At 36.7% G+C, this 19,242-nt stretch overlaps 1 protein-coding gene across 1 annotated transcript in view; it reads left to right on the plus strand.

The window, feature by feature from the left end:
• The window catches only part of LOC107099168 (copine-8-like), a 104,334-nt gene extending 85,826 nt beyond the window's left edge, over window positions 1-18,508 (plus strand). Inside the window, exons 13-19 of the mRNA XM_015397191.1 lie at window positions 4,299-4,345; window positions 4,781-4,962; window positions 5,895-6,022; window positions 8,748-8,850; window positions 12,712-12,769; window positions 12,930-13,003; window positions 17,223-18,508. Coding sequence (XP_015252677.1) covers window positions 4,299-4,345; window positions 4,781-4,962; window positions 5,895-6,022; window positions 8,748-8,850; window positions 12,712-12,769; window positions 12,930-13,003; window positions 17,223-17,411 — 781 coding nt within the window. The 3' untranslated portion in view covers window positions 17,412-18,508. The remainder of the gene's footprint in view (window positions 1-4,298; window positions 4,346-4,780; window positions 4,963-5,894; window positions 6,023-8,747; window positions 8,851-12,711; window positions 12,770-12,929; window positions 13,004-17,222) is intronic.
• Window positions 18,509-19,242: the final 734 nt, after the last annotated feature.

Below are 19,242 nucleotides of genomic sequence, written 5' to 3' on the forward strand. Positions count from 1 at the left end.
TGTGTGTGAAAGTAATATCTAGAGTAAAAACATTGAAAGAACTAAAACAACACCAGAAACTTGCCACCCTTTAAGAAAGGGAGTCTTTATCTTACAAATGACACCACTTACATGATCAGCTGTTCAATGGAGAATATTCTACTTAACAATAACGTGTTAACACTAACTGTGTGCGGTGGCTTGCTCAGATTTTGATCATTACATTGTTTATTCTAAACAAAATAGTTTTAAGCAACTAGATTGGTTGTTTTCCTATCAATCTATTCTTAGAATCTATCCAAACTCTGTTCCAGCTGAAAGCAACTTTCCTACAAACTCCCACATATTGGCTGAATACTTGGGATGTTTAAATGCCTGTCAAAATTCTTCCGCTTTCTGAACCTCTTCCCGAAGCGATCACGTGGTATCACAGTAGCGAGGCCTCGGACGTCATCAGTTTTGGCCCCTCCTCTAAAAGAATCATGCCTTGAAACATGCTTCGGGTAAACGCCCCCCTCCATGACTTGACACACGCCTCGGCTCATCTCATAACATCGCTCTTCTTCTGTTCCCATTTAAAAGTTGGCAGAACAAAATGCTGCTGTGGTGGTGCAATATTATATACTTATAGGACATTCTGCTAAAAAAATAATATTATAAAACCTATGTTTCCTCAGAAGTATGAAAGGAAAAGCTAAGCAAACAAAGAATTATGTATAGAAAAAGCTAACAGTTTTTCTAACCCCTGGAAAAATTAGTATTAAAATAGTCTTTTAATTTCCAATCGTGTTGCTTAAGAAATTAAGTTATATTAACAGTAGCGATAGGTTTCCTAATGATTATGGCGAAGGGTACAATTAAAATCTAAAGGCAGGTGAAAATGTCAGCTAAAAATCAGTCTTTCCTTTGAACTTGTTAAACCCACTTTAAGAGCGGCTCTTCTTTTACATACATGGTTTGACGTTGCCTAGAAACACATTATGATATTTAAAGCTTTGGAAGGAAAATCAGAATCAGACAAAAAAATATATAATTTTTGAAACAAAGCTGTTAAAAAGCAGCATGAATATCTGATTGGCTCATCAGTAGGCTTTAAATGACTGCTGCAGCCAAAGTAGGACCTGAACAACTCTGTGTTTAATGCAGAGCATGCGGCTGACCTTTTAGAGAAGGTTTCACTTTCTTCTCTGATTATTAATCATATTATTAGGAGACAAATTTATACTTGTGTCAAGCATCAAATTATAATTATTTTATATGCCAGACCAAAAAAAATATATATTGATGTGTTCTTAAAAGCAAACGGGTTGTTTAAAAGATTAAAATGCAAATATTGGACATTGGTTATCAAAAGGATGACAGGTGCAGTTTTTTAAATATTCCATGCATGGAAATTTTCTTTGTGATTGTGATAATTCGGTCCTCAAAGAAAAAGTAAATCATACATTTTTTATTTCCCTTTTTTTTTTTTTTTTATTCTCACAGTTTGATTTGTTTTGTCAAGCTTTTTGCTTCTGTGTGGGCCAGAGGTATGGCAGGAGAGAAACAGTGCATGCATAATTTAGGCTGTTCGGCTGAAGCTCCTTTCTGCCAACATGAGGAACTGGACCAGAATTTATTTACTGACCCTGTGTACCTACAGCTGTCTCCTCTTTATTATTATATTTTGTTATTTTTCCAACGGTGATTAAAGTAAAGTAGCTAAATGGTGTTCACATAACTGTGAATAAAATTATTTTCCCCCTTTAACTGCTAAGCTTTCACCTTTTTATAGCTTGTGCACAAAGGAATTGCATACCCAAATTCCATTATGCTATGTCCAGTAATATAATTTTAGAAATCCCACCTGCTTTTGATGTATCACACCTAAAAGCTAAGATCCTCTAGTTCCAGGATATGTACACAAACTATGTAGCTTAAAACATGTCCAAAATTAGAATTTTTTCTGTCACATAAAATTATGCAAATTTAAATATTCTATATTTTGGGTATAATTTATGGTTAACCTTTCCAGCTCACCACACTTGTTGGTTGTGTTGTGGATAACAAACATATAATATTTCAGATGTCTAGCTCTAAGCATTGTGAAACCATCACCCTTTATCTATGCAAATGGTCCATTCGGTACAATTGTTCCAAATTAGAACCAAAAGTGGCAAACTGGTTTATTTGAATTTTATGACTGATTTGAACATAAAAAAAACTAATTTGTATATGTAGCTTTACACCAGTTTTCATTCAAGCACTTTCTTTTATATTTCCAATTTTCACCTTTCAGAGTTTTGACAATGCATTTTCTGTTCATATCCAGAGGCCTGTTTCACAAAGCAGGTCTAACAAACCCAGACTCAAATCCTCAACTTTGAATTGATCTAGCATGCGCTTGGAAACTAAGTTTTTGGTTTCACAAGAGCTTAGCTAAATTCCAAATCGGCCCCTTAACACTAACCCTAAGCTCTAACCCTCCATTTGTGGGTACCCATGGAGGGTCCGCCACAAAAGGGGCCATCCCAAACCATTTAGTGGGTAGGGCCCTTAAATAGTGAGTCTGCATCAGTACAGGCTTGCTGGAACTTGGCAGCAAGCATAACGGAGAGCTAGTGCCGGAGGAAACGTGCATTTAAATTTAAGGTGGTTTGCTGCACCTCCATCACACTGACAGAAAATCACAAGTTAGGAAAAAAACAAAACAAAAAAAAAACTAATTATTCCCTAAATGGAAGGTCTACTTTCAAAAAGTTTTACTGAGTGGATAGAATATATTTTAATAAAATGGCAAATGTCTGATGTCATGTTAACCACACACTTGCGGCGTCACTGGGTTTACATAGAAATGACTGCTTTTCTTTTCTGTTAGAGGTAAGAGACCATCTAAGGCATCTTAACTTGTCAGTTAAGGGTAAGTCGTTAGGGGACGGTTTGGGATTTAACCCTACAATAAGTTAGTTATCACCTCTAAGTTGGTCCACTTAGACTTGAGCACGTGCCTAACAAGTATGAAAAGCCAACATCGATGGAGCACCGATTTGAAGAGTTACCATGACAACAGGCAACAGGAAGTGCCTATTTCACCTAACTGGACCTAGAGATTTTAATGCAGAAATGAAAAAACAAAATAGAGAACATGTTTCAAAAACAGGGCAACAGCGCTACAGCTGCAAAGGATATGGCGTAATAGAAGACTGCTGCTTGAGTTAATGCATATGTTTATATGTAGTCTGCCATGGCAGGCCATTTTAAACTTAATTAAAAGCACTCTCCTCTCTGTTGTTTCATATGTTGATAACTTAATTAGGATTCTTCCTAGTCAAAATTGTAGTATAATAACAGATTTTCTAAATAACATTTTTGTCAGCAGAAACTTAATTTCAGAAAGTAATAAAAATCCAAATCCTTCTAGTAAGAATTAAGTTGGGCCTATTTTAAACCAGGACAGAGTGTGTTTTGGAATGCCAGAAAACAAAAACAAGGTCAGGAGTGAAAATAATGAGTTAGAATTTGATGATATATTATCAGTTATCTGTATTTTTGGAGTAGAGTTTGCTTTTAGTTGATGATCATTGGAATATATGATGTACAACAGGTTTTTTTTTTTTTTTTTTTTACAAATAAACTTGGTGTTAGATGGGAAACAAAATGTGACGTCAAAACATCCTGGGGCAGGCAGTGGGAGCTAATGGGTTAAAGGTTTATTTATTTTTGAAAAAATTTTTGTCACATTTTTTACCGCTTTACTTTCAGAGAATGGGAAATCTGCCACAGAGGCTTGAAATGATATGCCAATCTGTCAACATCATATTCTGTCCTCTCAGATTTATGTTATGTATTTAAATGGTCTGCTTCTATTTTTGAATTATGTTAGTTTCCAAAACCAATCACATACACAAAGCATGTCAATGTTTTAAAGACATTTATAGTTCCCACGGTGCCTGAATGCAACAGCAGTTATCTGTTGTTCAGCTCCTGTGTTGAAACGTTAGTCATGATACCACATCCCCGTCACCAGAGGCCCCGTCCATCTCGGACCCATTTGAAAAAAAATAATCTATAACTGCGAGAAACAAAGACGTGCTACATGACCTTACAAACCTGACCAGGGCGATGAGCCGTTTAGTGTTTGACTTCGCAGATTAATGTACAGCAGATGAAACGGTTGTTTTGTGCACTGATGAGGATTGGCATTAAGAATCCACAGGAGATTGCAGGTCAACAGGATGTGAAGTGTTTTGATCACGAGAGAAGCGTTTGTTTCTTTTTATAAGTACTGCAGAGTGGGGTGGGTTTGCTCTGTTAAATAAAGTCTCTTTCTGTTTTGAAAGGACCCAGATCAACTTCACGGTGGCCATTGATTTCACAGCTTCCAATGGTGAGTATAGAGCCTAAAGATTGACGAAATACTCAGAGTATGTTAAAGAAATGTATTCAAGTATATGCAAATAGAGAAATCAAGTGTTCCTTAAGGACACCCCCTTATCCCAAACCACTGCCACAACACCTGGGAGCTAAAGCTCATCATAAGAGGCTAAGATAGTGTTAATTACAGGCAGTTATGCTACAGTTGAAGTTATGCCATGCAGAACAAGCAGCAGCAATACTAATGTGTCTGTTGGTGCACCTGGTCTGGTGGGTTTATTAGAAACTGAGACCATGAGTTACAACCTTGGAGGTCAAGATAAACTGCACATTAATTAAGGAGGCAAGCAGAGCATTTCCTCTTTTCTTATGAACCCGATTAACAGTTTGTTTTCACTTACAGCAAAATATTTTCATAACATTAGATGTCATACTCTGTAATTGACAGGAAACCCAGCCCAGCCGACGTCTCTCCACTACATGAGTCCGTACCAGCTGAATGCCTACGCCATGGCCCTGAAGGCAGTAGGCGAGATCATTCAGGACTACGACAGCGACAAGATGTTCCCAGCGCTGGGCTTTGGAGCCAAGCTGCCGCCAGATGGACGGGTGTCCCATGAATTTGCCCTGGTGAGTGAAACACTTTGACATGACGTTGAGCAGCAGACGTGCAGGATAGGGGAAACGCTGATTAAGATTGATTGGCTTTTAAAAAAGTTAGAAAATCTGCTGCCATCTTACTTTCTTATTGATACCACTTTCTAATTATACAACTTATTATACCACTAATGCATCCCTTCACTCAGTTATCAAGGTAGCAAAATTTTTTAGGTTTTGCTACCTTGATAACTGAAAGAATAATCTAGGATTTCTGTACAGTTACATTCAGAGTCATCTGCTTAAATACCCTTAAAAAATCCAGTGAAACCAATTGCTTTAAATCATATAATGATAAAGTAGAGTTAATTGGTGTGAAATGAACTTTTACTAAACATACAGCTGTTTTATGAAGGGAGTTTTGGAGGAAATTAAAGCATCATGAAGACCTAGTGAGTCTGGAGGAGCTGTGGCTACAGCTCAAATAGGGGAATTCTGTTGGCAGAACAGCTATTAGTCATATTCATTACACATTTGACTTGAAAAAAGCAACTCCTTATAGAAAACATTATAAAAAAGCTCTGTTGGGAGTTTGTTGCAAAGTGATTTGCAAGCGACAAAGCAATGCCCACAGTGAAACATGGTGGCGGCAGCATCATGCTGCGAAGAGGCTCTCTTTCTGCAGGGACAGGGGAGTAGAAACTAAAGACCCAGTCAATGTCTAAACCTAAATCCAGATGAGGATTAAAAAAAACTGAACAGATTTTCCTAATCTACACTGACCTTTCCCACATATTGACCTTTTATCTTCATGGTTAATTAAAGCCTCTTTGTTTCTTAATGTTTCAGTGACATTTAATTTCTCCTTCTACTTCGCTTTATTGTCATTGGCTTTATTTCCATCCCGAAACATTTGAAAATAACTGTCCTCTCCTGATTTAGTTTTCCTTCTTTTTGCACATCAGAACGGTAATCCTCAGAATCCGTACTGCGCTGGTATTGATGGCGTGATGGAGGCCTACTACCAAAGCCTGAAGTCTGTTCAGCTCTATGGACCCACTAACTTCTCGCCTGTCATCAACCACGTAGCCAGGTACTCAAACTACCACAATCAAATCAACTTTTCTTTGTTTCTCCACTATTTTCTATCATTGCTTATGTAATGGATTACATTGGAGTATGTGTGAAAGAACACTGGGTACCCTGACACTAAACACACTCTTCTCCATAATGAGCTCTGTGAAGCAAGTGTTGCCAGGTAGCTAACAAGAAGTGTTTTCATTTAAGGAGCTGATTACATGTTTGTTTCTGTCTGTGCTTCAATAAGAGCATAAATCATGCCGCAGGGAAGGAGAGCGAGCACGTCAGAAGAAGTTCTCCAAAAAAACACATTAAGAAACTTTTCATACAAGAGTTTAATTAAAGAGGAGCAGCCAAGTGATGTCTCATCAGGTTATTTCACAGATCTGGGGGATAATTTACTGAGGTCTTAGCTGCATGACGAAATTAAAGCACGGTCTGTGAGAAAAGACGGGGATGTAAATGCATATCAGGCTTTCTTTTCTTTTTCTATGATCGACTACTAGAAGAAACACTCCCATGCACACATAAATTAATACATGAACATATACAGTTTAGTGAAAAAGTAAGTTTGGATGCAATAAAAGCATGAGGCAGTGCTTAGCCTTCCTTGGAAGCAGGAGTTTTTGGCAGTTTGTGGCTCTAAAGCAATATATATTAAACAATGCCGAATGTAAAGACAACAGCATTAACTTTACTGAGGTGATCACTGACTGCACATTAATCTGGAAAGATTGACAAGGTTGTTGCCATAGAAATCTGAAAACTATCATTTAATAAATTGTCAAAAGTAAAATGCTTCATTGTGTCAAAATAAGACAAAATACGGGGAGATATTTACTGCTAAATTATGAGAAACTTATTAAAAAAAATAATTAAGGGATTTTAAGTAAAAATAATAATAGTTGTTGGATGAATTAACAATATATAATATAAATTAGTAGAAAATAATGGAGAATTGTTAATCTGCAGTAAGAAGTAATAAGTAAAATGGTAGGACAGCATTTATTAAGAACTATATCAGCNAAGGCAGTTATTTAAGGTTGGCTTCAGATTTCATCTTTGTGCTTTAACAGACACAGCATTAGTAATCTCTGCCAATAATAGCCATCAGTCACAAAACTGTAAATGTATTTTTCTTCCATTATGAGTTTTTGTTTTCCATTTTGCTTTTTTATTTAAACATAAATAGCTAAAATCGTCAAATAAATTCAAGGTTGTATCAGATGAAAGCCTCAGTGAATACAAATTAATTTAAAGAAAATTAAAATGATTTATGGGTAAATCTATCCAAAATCCTAAATCTTAATATTTTCAAAATTTGTTCTGAGGAATTTTACCCCGGCCCTTTTTTGCACAATTGTCTGAATAGGCCCTGTTAAGATCATACAACAGCATCTCCATCAGATCTCTAATGTCACGATCCCATACCATTACCCTACCACTACCGTGCCTGAAATGTGATGCATTTTCTGTAAAATAGTTTTACAGCACATGTAGGAGGACACACAACTTTCAATAGTTTTCTTAAAAGGTAAGAGGTTAGTATTTCTTTTTGAGTAACAAGGGCCAATTCTTCCATTATTGCTATTTTTGCACAGATCTGTTTTTATTTCAGTTATTACCACTTACCCTAAATCCCGCAAATAACGTTTCAGAGCTTTAGATGTTGTTCTATGTTTTCCTATGTTATTTTTTTTTTTAACCTCCTGGATAATTTGTTGATGGACTCCTTATCTAATTTTGGTATGCTGGTAACTCCTGGCAAGGTTTCCAGCCGTTCCTAAATTTATCAAATGTTAAGCTTTATGAAAGTTTAGACAAATGAATATTGACTGAACAAGGACATATTGTTTGGAAAGGCTGCCAGGTACCAAAATATTTTCTGTATAAAACAACAGAGGGCAGTTATGTGTAAGAATCATATATTATTCACTCACATGGGAGTAAAAGGCCCTGTTTTTTATTGCAGTGCCTCTGTGTCAACTGTACTGCTGACATATTACGATCTTTGGTATTGATTTGATGTGTTTGAATTGCGGCAGTAGAAGTGGCTGTCTAACTCTACTATCGTGTTTTAATGACAACCAAAGTTATTTGCCTCATAACCGACAGACAAGCTGTTTAAGCCTTGTGTTAAAAAAAGCAAGAATTTAATCCTTGATAGCTCCCAGCAAGACAGCAGATAAGATACCTGGTGTCATAGCAGTGCAAGGAAAATTAACAGCAAAGATAAAGATGTAGGGATGTTCATCAGCACTGAAGGACTATGATTTTAGGATTTCCCTTTTATTTCTGCTAAATCCTCTGGTCAGAATTTTCCATTTGAAATCAAATAAATTAGTAGCAAGAAAAGATATGAAGAGCTCAAACAAGAAATTTGTGTTTTCTGGTTCATACATTTTTGTTTTTTTTTTGTTCATAAATGGGAATTAACTTGTTATTAAACATTATACCCCAGCATAATGCATCACTTCACTCAGATCGACTGACTCCTCAGACTTTACTTTAGTCTTGACCCACCAAAAAAACAAAAACAAAAAAACATTTCTTGACATTTTGAAATAAAGATCCACCTCAAGACCGTATAACTGATATATGAGGGTTAACAATGTCTCTTTGAACTGTCTATAAATGCTGAAGAACCAATGTTATTTAATACCTTTTGCCAGAACCGTGCCTAGTTTACATATTTAATATTTCTGTTGAGTAAAACATTTTTGTGTTTTTATTCCCAGGTATGCTGCTTCTGTGAAGGATGGTTCTCAGTACTTTGTGCTCCTCATCATCACTGATGGTGTCATCTCAGACATGGCTCAGACGAAGGAGTCTATCGTCAATGTAAGGAAACATTTATGTAGCTGATAAACTCCTCAATTTCAGGAAACGTTTCCTGAACCCTGTTGAAACTAATGTAAAAGTGTTTGGTCATGACTATTAGATTTGTAGGACAAAAAGGAGCAGTTTGCAAACCTGAGAATGACATCCTCACTATAAGGCGTGGTGGTGGCAGCAAATTAAGGTACTTTTTTAAGGAAATGGGTCTTCCAAATCCATAAAGTTCCCAGCACAGCCAAATTAGGTGGCTTAAGGAAAACAAATCCAGTGTTTTGGAGTAGCAATCACTAAGCTCTGATCCCATTTAAATGGGTTAATTATTTATAGAGAGAGCTGCAAAGGTCTACGAATCTAAATCAGCTTTAACGTTTCTGTCAGAAGAATCTAGAAAAAAATTCTTTCAAACTATTAAAAATCTTCAAGAAAGAGAAACACAATTCAACCCAAATAGGCATTTCTAAAGACGTGTTTACTTGTAAATTTTAAGAGTACAAAAAGATCTAGTAATTGCCTGATTTAAAAAGCATCTTTTTTATCCATTAAATGTTTAGAAATCTCCTATTAAAGATGTATTTTAATATATATTTTCTCCCCCAGCTTCCTTTGCTGCATATTTCATCAGGTTCAAACATTAATTAAACAAACATCCATCCACCACCACTGTCTTGTTTGCTGGATTTTTTTTCCTCCTGTCTCTTCTGATTACATACACCACAGTCTGAATGACAGCTGAAAAACAAGATGCTATTTTCTAATCAGCTTGTTTTGTGGATAATTATCAGCTTCCAACTTTACTGACAAATAAATGTCAGAAAATCACACGTTATTGTAGTTATCAGCTATTTCTGTCCTCCAGAACCAAATCCACTCTGATAAAAAAATAAATAAATAAAAATAAAAGAAGCTGTCAAGAGATATTATCTTCCTTTCCTTGTTTTGCCAGTAGAAACATTATGTAACAAGAGTGTTTTTACTCTCTACTTTTTTATATGGTGGGTTTCACTAACAGTATGTTATTCCCCCCGTCCTCTCCATCACTGTCAAGTCAAAGCGTACTCTAGAGGAAAGAGTGTCGCTTAGAACACAAACAAAACAGAGAGAGGACGGCTGCCATTCCTGAGAAGCCAGTGACCCGAGCCTTTGAACGCAGCAGCAAAGAAACGTGGGCTAGAAAACATGAAGAGATGATGTTAGAGAGCGGAAAAGAGGGGGAAAAAAAGGAAGACAAAAGAGAGGAATAGAGGCCTAAAGGGGAGCAAAAATAAAATCAAGATGTTTTGATAGGATCATCAATCTCTCTCTGCAGCCTGGGGTTAAAACATTAGTCAGATACACTGAAAGCATCATTGGTATCTTCTCTATAAATCACCCTCTACCCGCGATCGCAAAGTGAGCTCGTCATTTGTAAGCTGTCAGTGAGTTCAGACGATGTCGTAGATTTTCTAACCTCCAACAACAGTGACTGTGATGTGTCTCAACCCACACAGCGCCACATGAGGAGGCGCGTGTCAAAACATTCACACAAACCCCCTTAAATACTAATTACACATTCAGAGTGGGCAATGCAGTGCCAACATGGCTATTGTCAAATTGGAAAATAAAATATCAGACAGAGAAGTGAAGATTGAAAACACCCAAATCTTCACCAGAGAAGTGAAGATTTAAAACACCCAAATCTAGAATTTGTTGTTATAAAAAAGGAAAAAATAATAATTTGAGGACATTTTTCAGGTATAAAACAGTTTAAATTAACTTGTTTGTACAAAAATGTACAACCAGTCCCTGATTGGTTGCCTTGTGGCAATTTGACAGAAAAGTTCAGCTTGTTTCATCTTCCGTGTTTACTGCTCTGCTCTCTCCATTCGATATGACAACATCTCTAGACCACAAGGTGAGTGCAGAGCAGGGAACGCCCTTACTGCGTGCGATTCACCGGTGCTCGCTTCCCTGAGTGGTTTGCATTGGAATTCTATGTCTATGTTTTAATAAAAAACAATGAATTCAAAGGAACAATTTATTACATTACAAAAAGTGTATTTCTATGCTTTAAACTAAGATGCATTATAGGGGAAGTTATCATATGCATTGCAATATGCATGATAGTCTGTGGCCTCCACTTAAACCAAACAAACAAACAGCGCTGTCCATGGTGCTGACGCTCTGCTCTGGCTACCCTGATGTGCTCATCATGCCCACAATGCTGCTGGTAGTGGGAAAATTGGAGGTTAATGCAATTTCTTGACAATGCTCATGCACAGAGCTGTAATGCTTTTCATTAGATAAAGAAAAGTATTACAGATTTTTAATACTTTAATTATTAAAGATGCATTCTTTTCCCATATGCAGACAGGAACAGGGAAAGCAAGAACCAGTGGTGGATGAGGGGATCTGATGAGGGGCCTGCGCTCTCGCTGTGTCATTGTTATTCTATACATCTTTACCAAACTTTTCTCGCTATCGGCATCAGACACAAATCACATTGACCTTTTTAGGGTTTCTATTTTACATTGTGAGTCAGATTTGGATTTAGAAGCAGTTACATCAAATAAATAAAGTGAGAACGTCCCCACTAGTAGATTATTAGAGTTTAGTCCGTGAATCATCCTTTAGATACATTTAAGGTTTTCTTTGGAGGTTCGACTGACCTGAGTGTTTCTTTCTTTTTCTTGCTGTACCTGAAAATTCTCAGGATCCTTTTAAGGGTGTTGTGTGTAACTTTATTTCATTTTAATTCAAATTCGGTTCTAATTTGATTTCCTTAACATGTGTTATGATGACGGGATTGTATCATTTTATCTGCAGCTTCTGTTGTTGTTATGATCTGGTTATTTAAGCATTATTAAACATGGCACTTTTAATATGACAATAAAAGCTTCTGTTTTGTTTAAAGCTGTTGGGGATTTGGATGCTTCAACCCAGTTGGGAGACATAAGGGGTTGCACGCAGTGGCAACTAGCCAGTAGAGGGCGCCAAGGCGCTGCCCCACCCATCCAATGACCTTGATTAAAAAAAATTTATTATAAAATTTAAATATTTCAAAATACAGTATATTAATACATTTTAGATGTGCAAGATAAATATTTAATCTTTAATGACATGTAAAGCTTTGGCCATTGATGGCATCTGTAGCCACCATTGACTCATTAAAAGTAAATGCACAGTAGCTTCTCTTCAATGCAAAATTATAAGAGATCTCGGGGCGCAGGAGATTTCCGCCCTGAGCTTACCCAGAATGTCATCACAGTTGTAGTGTGGCTGATTGACAGGTTCAGTCGTGAAAGTTGGAGAAAGAGAGAGAAGTTAATTGAAAAATTAAATTAAATGAAGTCCATTAAAGCAAGAGAAGCTTCAGGTGAAACCCTTTCAACCTTATCAACCACACAACAAAATTACTAAAATTAAATAATATAATATAGTGTACTTTTTCTAGATTTTTGTTAATTTCCCTAGTTGCTATTAAAAAACACATTCTCAGAAAATAATTATTTTTATATATATAAAAACAATCTAAAGCTAAAAGCTGGTGTGATAACTTATTATATGTTTGATTGACTTTTGGTAAACGTCTACTCTGAATTTATAGCCCCCCCGGCCGTGATTGCATGGCTAAAAACGTTTGGTAACCACTAGATCAAATGCGTTAATTAGGTCACTTCTATACCAATGGTTTAAGATCATTGTATCATTATGCAAAAGAATTACGCAGTCATTGGCCATTTAACTCTAGAGTTCTTGATGTAATTGCAACACATCTATAAGTCTCTCCAAATTACAGATGCATAGCTCAATTCAACAAATGCTAGCTGAAGTTTGGGAAAACATTTTAACCTGAGACTTTTGGGTTTTTTTCTGCCTGTCTTGTAGGCTTCCTGCCTCCCAATGTCAATCATCATTGTGGGAGTCGGGCCAGCAGAATTTGATGGTAAGCTCTGCGTTATTGACAAAAAAATCCTTTCGTAATTTGATATTTTGAAGTTGTACACAGAGGTTACGCTTTCAGCCTTGAGGAATGACTGGCATACCTGGGCAACATCCTTTTGTAATTGAGGCTCAGTTCTTTCAGTGCTTTTTCTTCCTCTCAGCCATGGTCGAGTTGGATGGCGATGAAGTAAGAGTCTCTTCCAGAGGACGACAAGCAGAGAGAGACATTGTTCAGGTAATTAGTAACTCCTTTGTTCCTCTGATCTGAAGTTTCAAATTTAGCCAGTTCTTGTTTACAACACAGCTTTGTTATTTAGGTTGGATCATCCTGTTCTAAATTTGTTCTTAAAATTATCTTTGTAAAAATTTCACCAAACAACGGCTTTATCTCTTTACCTTCCTTTCATTCATGTTGGGTTCCTCCATTTTTGGGCCGTTTTCATTAAAGCAGCTAGAATCTCCTGGTCTAATCGTATTTTAGGTTCTTTAGTCTTACGTTTATGTCTTAAAACTATTTTCTTTAATCCTTTGCTCCCCCAAACCACTGTTTCATCACTTCTTCCCTTCAACGAATCCCTGCCTTAAGAGTTTATTTATATAGAAAGAATTAAAAATATAACAAAAGCATAAGAAAAGTAAATGGCATTGGTTTGATTAAGGAATGTAAATTACAAAGAACAGTTTCTGAAATGAATGTGTTTAGGTTAACAGTGAAAATAGACCAGTCAAAAGCTGGTCTAAACCAAAGGAATTTTAAACCTTTATTTAAAGGAGCTCAGAGTTTTTGGATCTTTGCAGTTTTCTGAGTTTGTTCCAGGCTAGTGGAGCATAAGAACCGAATGCTGCTTTTCCTTGTTAAAAGTATATTCTTTAAGATACAGGAAGTCACGGTGAGGAATTTAGAACTGGGGTAATGTGCTTTGCTTTCTTGTTTTGAGCAAGGTCTGAGTTGATCACTCCATCCGGACTTTGAGCCTAATCACTGGCTTCTAGCTGAACTGACTGAAGTAGTGATTGCTCCACCTTACGTCCAAAAATAGTTATTTTAGTTTTTTCAGCTAAAGATAATTATGGAACATCTTGGATTGATTTGTTCTATGAATTTACCAAGAACTTGAATTGGTTCATAGTCACCTATTGACATTGTAATGTAGAGCTGTGTGTCATCTGCATAGTTTCGATAAATCATCTTATTGTTTTTTATGATCCCAGTTAGGGAAAAAATAATGAGATTAAATATGAGGCCTAGTGGTTAGGGCATAGAGCTTGGAATCCCGAGGTTCTGAGTTTGAGCCCGACTCCCAAGCCCTGGGCCTGGGTCTCTGAGTAAGACTCTTAACCCCCCACTGCTCCACGGGCGTCGCAAAAATTGCAGCCCACTGTTCCCCAAGGGGATGGGTTAAATGCAGAGGTAAATTTCTCCATTGTGAGATCACTAAAGTTCAATTATTTATCTATGTATTTACGAAAGGCACTAAGATGGAACCTTGGGGAATTCCACACTTAATTAGTCAACTCTAATGCAGGTATCTATAGACACAAACAAATTCACCGACTAAAATCAGTCACATCTGCACTTCTGGTGCTCCAGTAATCCAACATATTCATCAGTGTGAATCCACTTAGGTTTAATAATACCAGTACTGTGGTTCTTTCATAGTCTGCACCTAAACTGATGCTAATGAAGACCTGGACAAGGGCTGGTGGTATGTTTATATGAGCATGAAAACCTGACTGGAAGTGGCTGGTCATTGTAAGAAAGGTTTTTAACTGTTTAAACCCCATAACTTTACAGAAGGGTGAAATATTTAAAATGAATGTGTTATTCTGCAACAGAAACTGTTCAAAGTTGTTATTTTTATAAAGTGATGTGTTTAATAATTGAGTCTAATCAGATGCTATGAAAAGGAGAACTTAATTAAAGAAAGCTCTAGGTAAAGCATTGAGAAAGCAGAAGGAGGAGCTCAAATGGTGTACAATTTCCTCTATAGTGTATTTTTTTCCAATAATTGTTTTGATTGGGTTATGCATACCTGTCCTAATGCAACTGTGCGTATTGTGTTTTGTGTTGCCGCAAAGGAAAATTATGGTGATACTAATAGATCCATGCAATATCCTGGCATAAGAGGAAAAAAAAACATCCATACTAAGATGTTTCTTTGACTGTGACTCAGTAAAGCCAAACCATGACCTTTATTTCACCACTGTAATACCGTACTGCCTGCCACCCTCACATACAGAAGCCGGGATGCTCATTAGCTGGCTTTTTAATAAGCGGATGCACACTCATACACAGTTGCTTCATCGATGGAAGAAAAAAAAAAAGAAAAAAGTTTCTCTAGTAGAGTATTGCTTCAGCTCAGCCTGCAGATTCTCATTATGAACAAGTTAATAACCCAAATAACATGGCGAGGTATAAGCAGTGGAAAACTTCTGTACAAATTGGCTGCATATAGGATCTTGTTACTGCAGGTGAAAAAACATTCAATAAAATAAAGAAAACTTTTTTATCCATGATATGTAATTGCAATAAAAGATGGTGTTAAGGTTGCAGCAATTTTGAATCAGCCCTGCTAAGTGCCTTCAGATGACAGGTTCTGAATTGGTGAAATAGAAAATGACAGTGAATTAAATTAAAATGCAAACTGTGAGGCAACAGTGATCCAGTATGTGTGCAATAATTCTTAATAGAATCACATTGAAATCCTGATGAAATTAGATATTTTCCTACCTTATTTCTGGCATTATATTTGGCAGTATTTGAGCAAGGAAGGAGGACACTTTGTTTCCCAGAATATACATAAATCAATTGCATTACCTAAAAAAAACAGATTGCTATGAATGTGAACTTCCAGAACAATATAGACTGTTACTCAGGAAGAGAATGTTGAGTTCAAGGATCTTTTAATGATGGAAAATGACAAACTGAAAGATGCTTATGAACAATAACAGACATAAAGTCAGGAAACTTAGACGAGGAACCAGTGCCAAACTGAAGGCTTAAGTAGAGCAGAGAACAGGTGCAGACACTGGGCTGAAACAGAAGAGACAGGAGAAAAAAAGTCAGTTTATTAACGAAGAGTCTGGCTAAAGAAGAAATTACTTAAGGTCAAACAGGGTGAAAAAACAGCCCTAACAGAGCCTCCACCAAAAATACAGAAAGAATGACTGACAAACTAATGACAAAACTAACTAAAAATACAAAGAAATACACAAAAAACATTTACTAGAAAAAAACCTGTAAAAAACGAAGCAAAACAGAACATGTATGGCAAACCCTAAATAGCGAAAAATCACAAAATAAGGCAATAACTAAGAACTAAATCAAAACTATGATCCAACCTGCAGATCTGGACACAGACATGCTGATTTTGTTGTTTTGACCACCTTTGTCATCAAAAAGTACTAACTCCTGCTTGCATCATGTTTTTTACTTGATCGTATTCCAATCCCCCCTCCCCGGGCGGGTAAATACGATAAAGTAAAATGATACAACTGGCATAAAATCAAATACAAACAGCATAAAAATAAAACAAGCCAGTCCCATCGAGGCGTAATCGGAGACAATGACACACGAAGTGTGCTCCTGATGTCCAGTCTGCTCCGTAGCTTTTTTTTGGTCGCTGTAACCGCAGAAAATCCCGCTTCACAAAGATAGGATGTTATAGATAGGATGAGTCTTAACCTGTGTCAAGACGCACAGATGCACTGACTGATGTAATTGGGACAGAATACCACAATTTTTTATGTTTTTCAAAATAAAACATCCCTCAGACTCTGATCGTCGATAAATTATTCTGTGCGCCCCGGTACCAAATGACCGACGGACCGGTACCGGTCCGCGGCCCGGTGGTTGGGGACAGCTGGTTTAGCTGAAAGGTGAACCTCTATTATGTATAACAGGGGTCTCTAACTCGAATCTTCAAGGGCAGGTGTTCTGCAACTTTAAAACGTGTCTCTTCATCAGCAAATCTAAATGAAGTATGGGCTAATTAGCAGAGCTTAAATATAGATAGAAAGTTGATGTGATTCATGTGTGTAGGGCAAGAGATACCAGCTCAGATTTCAGTTTGAGAACCCTGTTCTATTAAGATTTATTTCTGGGGTTTTCCTGAATTTAGGACACTCTCCCATCAGCTTTAACATCAGTGTTAGTTTTTCGATTTAGCAAAAAATTTACATTTTACCTGAACAGAGCTCCTTCTGCTGTTTTCTGGTAGCCATGTCTCTGTAGGCCCACATATGCGACACTGATCTCCACTTTTGTTGAAGATGGACTCAATAAATCTAAATGTCAAAAACCTAGGATATGCAAAAAGTTCAAGGGTTACATTAAATGAGCCAAAGGTGCTAACAGTTAGACTTGGACTTTTAGCAAATATAAAAGATGTTAAAAAGTCTCAGGAATTCAACGTGTGTTTTTAATAGTTTGTTTTTGCTCCTTTTCATCCTAGTTTGTTCCATTTAGAGACTACATCGACAGAAGTGGAAACCACATATTGAGCATGGCCCGGCTTGCAAAAGACGTACTGGCTGAGATTCCGGACCAGTTCCTTTCCTACATGCGGACCCGGGGAATAAAGCCTTCACCCGCGCCACCTCCCTACACACCGCCAGGGCAGCCAGTTCAAACCCAGATATAAAGAGCAGGCTGTTAAAAGTTAAAGCCTTGCAGTCAGGTGTTCTCAGAACTTAACGCTCAAAATACTTCCGTCTCCTTAAAGCCGCTCTCCATGCTTCGCCATCATGGATGACAGGGGTTTTTCTCATGGTCAGGAAGCTGCGCGTCAGGCCAGGAAAGACGTGCTTTAGAAGGAAAACTCAGCAAGAGTCTGTTTACTTCCACTATCAAGCATTCCTATAATTGTCTGGATTTTGATAGGATAATTATTCCTTTTCTCTTGTTGTGCATGTGTGTGTGAGTGAAACCGGAAAAGCTTTGGAGAGAGTTGATAGATTCAAATTGTGCAGAGAAAAGAGAAGTAAAGAAGGTAAAAACTAATAGGCTTGAAAATTCTGGAGAATGTCTGCAGATATAGAAAAAAAAAGTATCTTCATTTTCTGTAAAAAGAAAAAAAAAATCGAAATATGTACCATTTCTTTCTCTTTTCTCTCCCAGAATAATTGTTTACAGTAAATGCTAGCAAAGATTTGTACCGTTGATACTTTTATATACATATAGTTTCACTCGGAAAGTTGTAATACTTTCTCTTCTCCTGGCATTTATGTCAGGTAGCTGCAGTGCAGGTAGCCCAGTAGCCCTTCTGTACTGTACCGTACCGTGCTGTACCGTACTGTACTGTATTCTAGTGTTTGTATTAACCTTTTGCATGCATGTAGCCTCGGTCAAGTGCATGCACATAGTGGCCCTGCACTACCTCTTCTATCCATACATGTTTGTGGGAGGTAAATTAACTTTCTTTTACTTAATTTATCCCCCTTTGTGCCTAGTAGCTGTATTTCCATCCAACTAATTAATTTTTTTCCTTGATTTATACACGATTTGTGTTATTATTACAAAACAAAATCAAATATCAGGTATTTGCTTATTTCAGTGTTTTTAAACCCCATTCTAATATCATCTGCATACGTGATCCCCTATGAGTTTGGGGATTTGTAGCCTTGTAGAGTGTAGCGCTGTGTGCACAGCTTTTGTCATCTTTAAAGTCCAAAGAAAGTTAAAAAAAAAAAAGATTGTGATTATAAGTTCTGATGTCTCCATTTACACTCAGATCGTGAATACACCTACCAAATTACATTCACATGACTACTGAATAAGAAAACTCTTATTTTCCCAGAATCTTTTAATCCTAACATAGGCCAAAATTCTTTTATAACTGCAATTTACCACATCATACAAGGTTTTCCATTAAAATCTAAAGCTTAATTAACCAATTAACAGAATGCAACATGTTTTCTCATGTTGGCTCCTTTTTATGGTGGTATGTTAATGTTTAATCTATGAAAAAATCATGTTAAGTTAATAAGAATAATGATTTTGTTGAAATTCCAACCAACATTGCCATGTTGCTCCTTTGTTTGCTTTTTTGTGTTTTGCTTTAATATTTATTAAGAGTCTATAAATAATGTATTATATCTGTGCCATACTATAGTGTTGTATCAAAGCAAATAGTCATGGTTAGCTCATTAAAACAATTTTAGTAATACTAGGCAAGGCAAGGCAAATTTATTTGTATAGCACAATTCAGTACAAAGACAATGCAAAGTGCTTTACATGATTAAAGCACTACATATGTCTAAATGCAAATATTCATTCAGTTTTGTTTTGTTTTTTTAATCCACACAAATTTTATGATAAAAACCGCAATATAGGCTAGGAAAAAAAAATATGTTGCCAAAATTATTGAGTTAGCTAAAATGGGGGTTAGGATTTAGAAAAGTTTTTTTTTTTTTTCTTCTTTGGAGAACCTTTTTGCAGTTGAATCATAAGCTAACACAACGCCCACAAATTTC

The sequence above is a fragment of the Cyprinodon variegatus genome, unplaced genomic scaffold, assembly GCF_000732505.1.
Source record: "Cyprinodon variegatus isolate N-32 unplaced genomic scaffold, C_variegatus-1.0 Scaffold28, whole genome shotgun sequence".
NCBI lineage: Eukaryota > Metazoa > Chordata > Actinopteri > Cyprinodontiformes > Cyprinodontidae > Cyprinodon > Cyprinodon variegatus.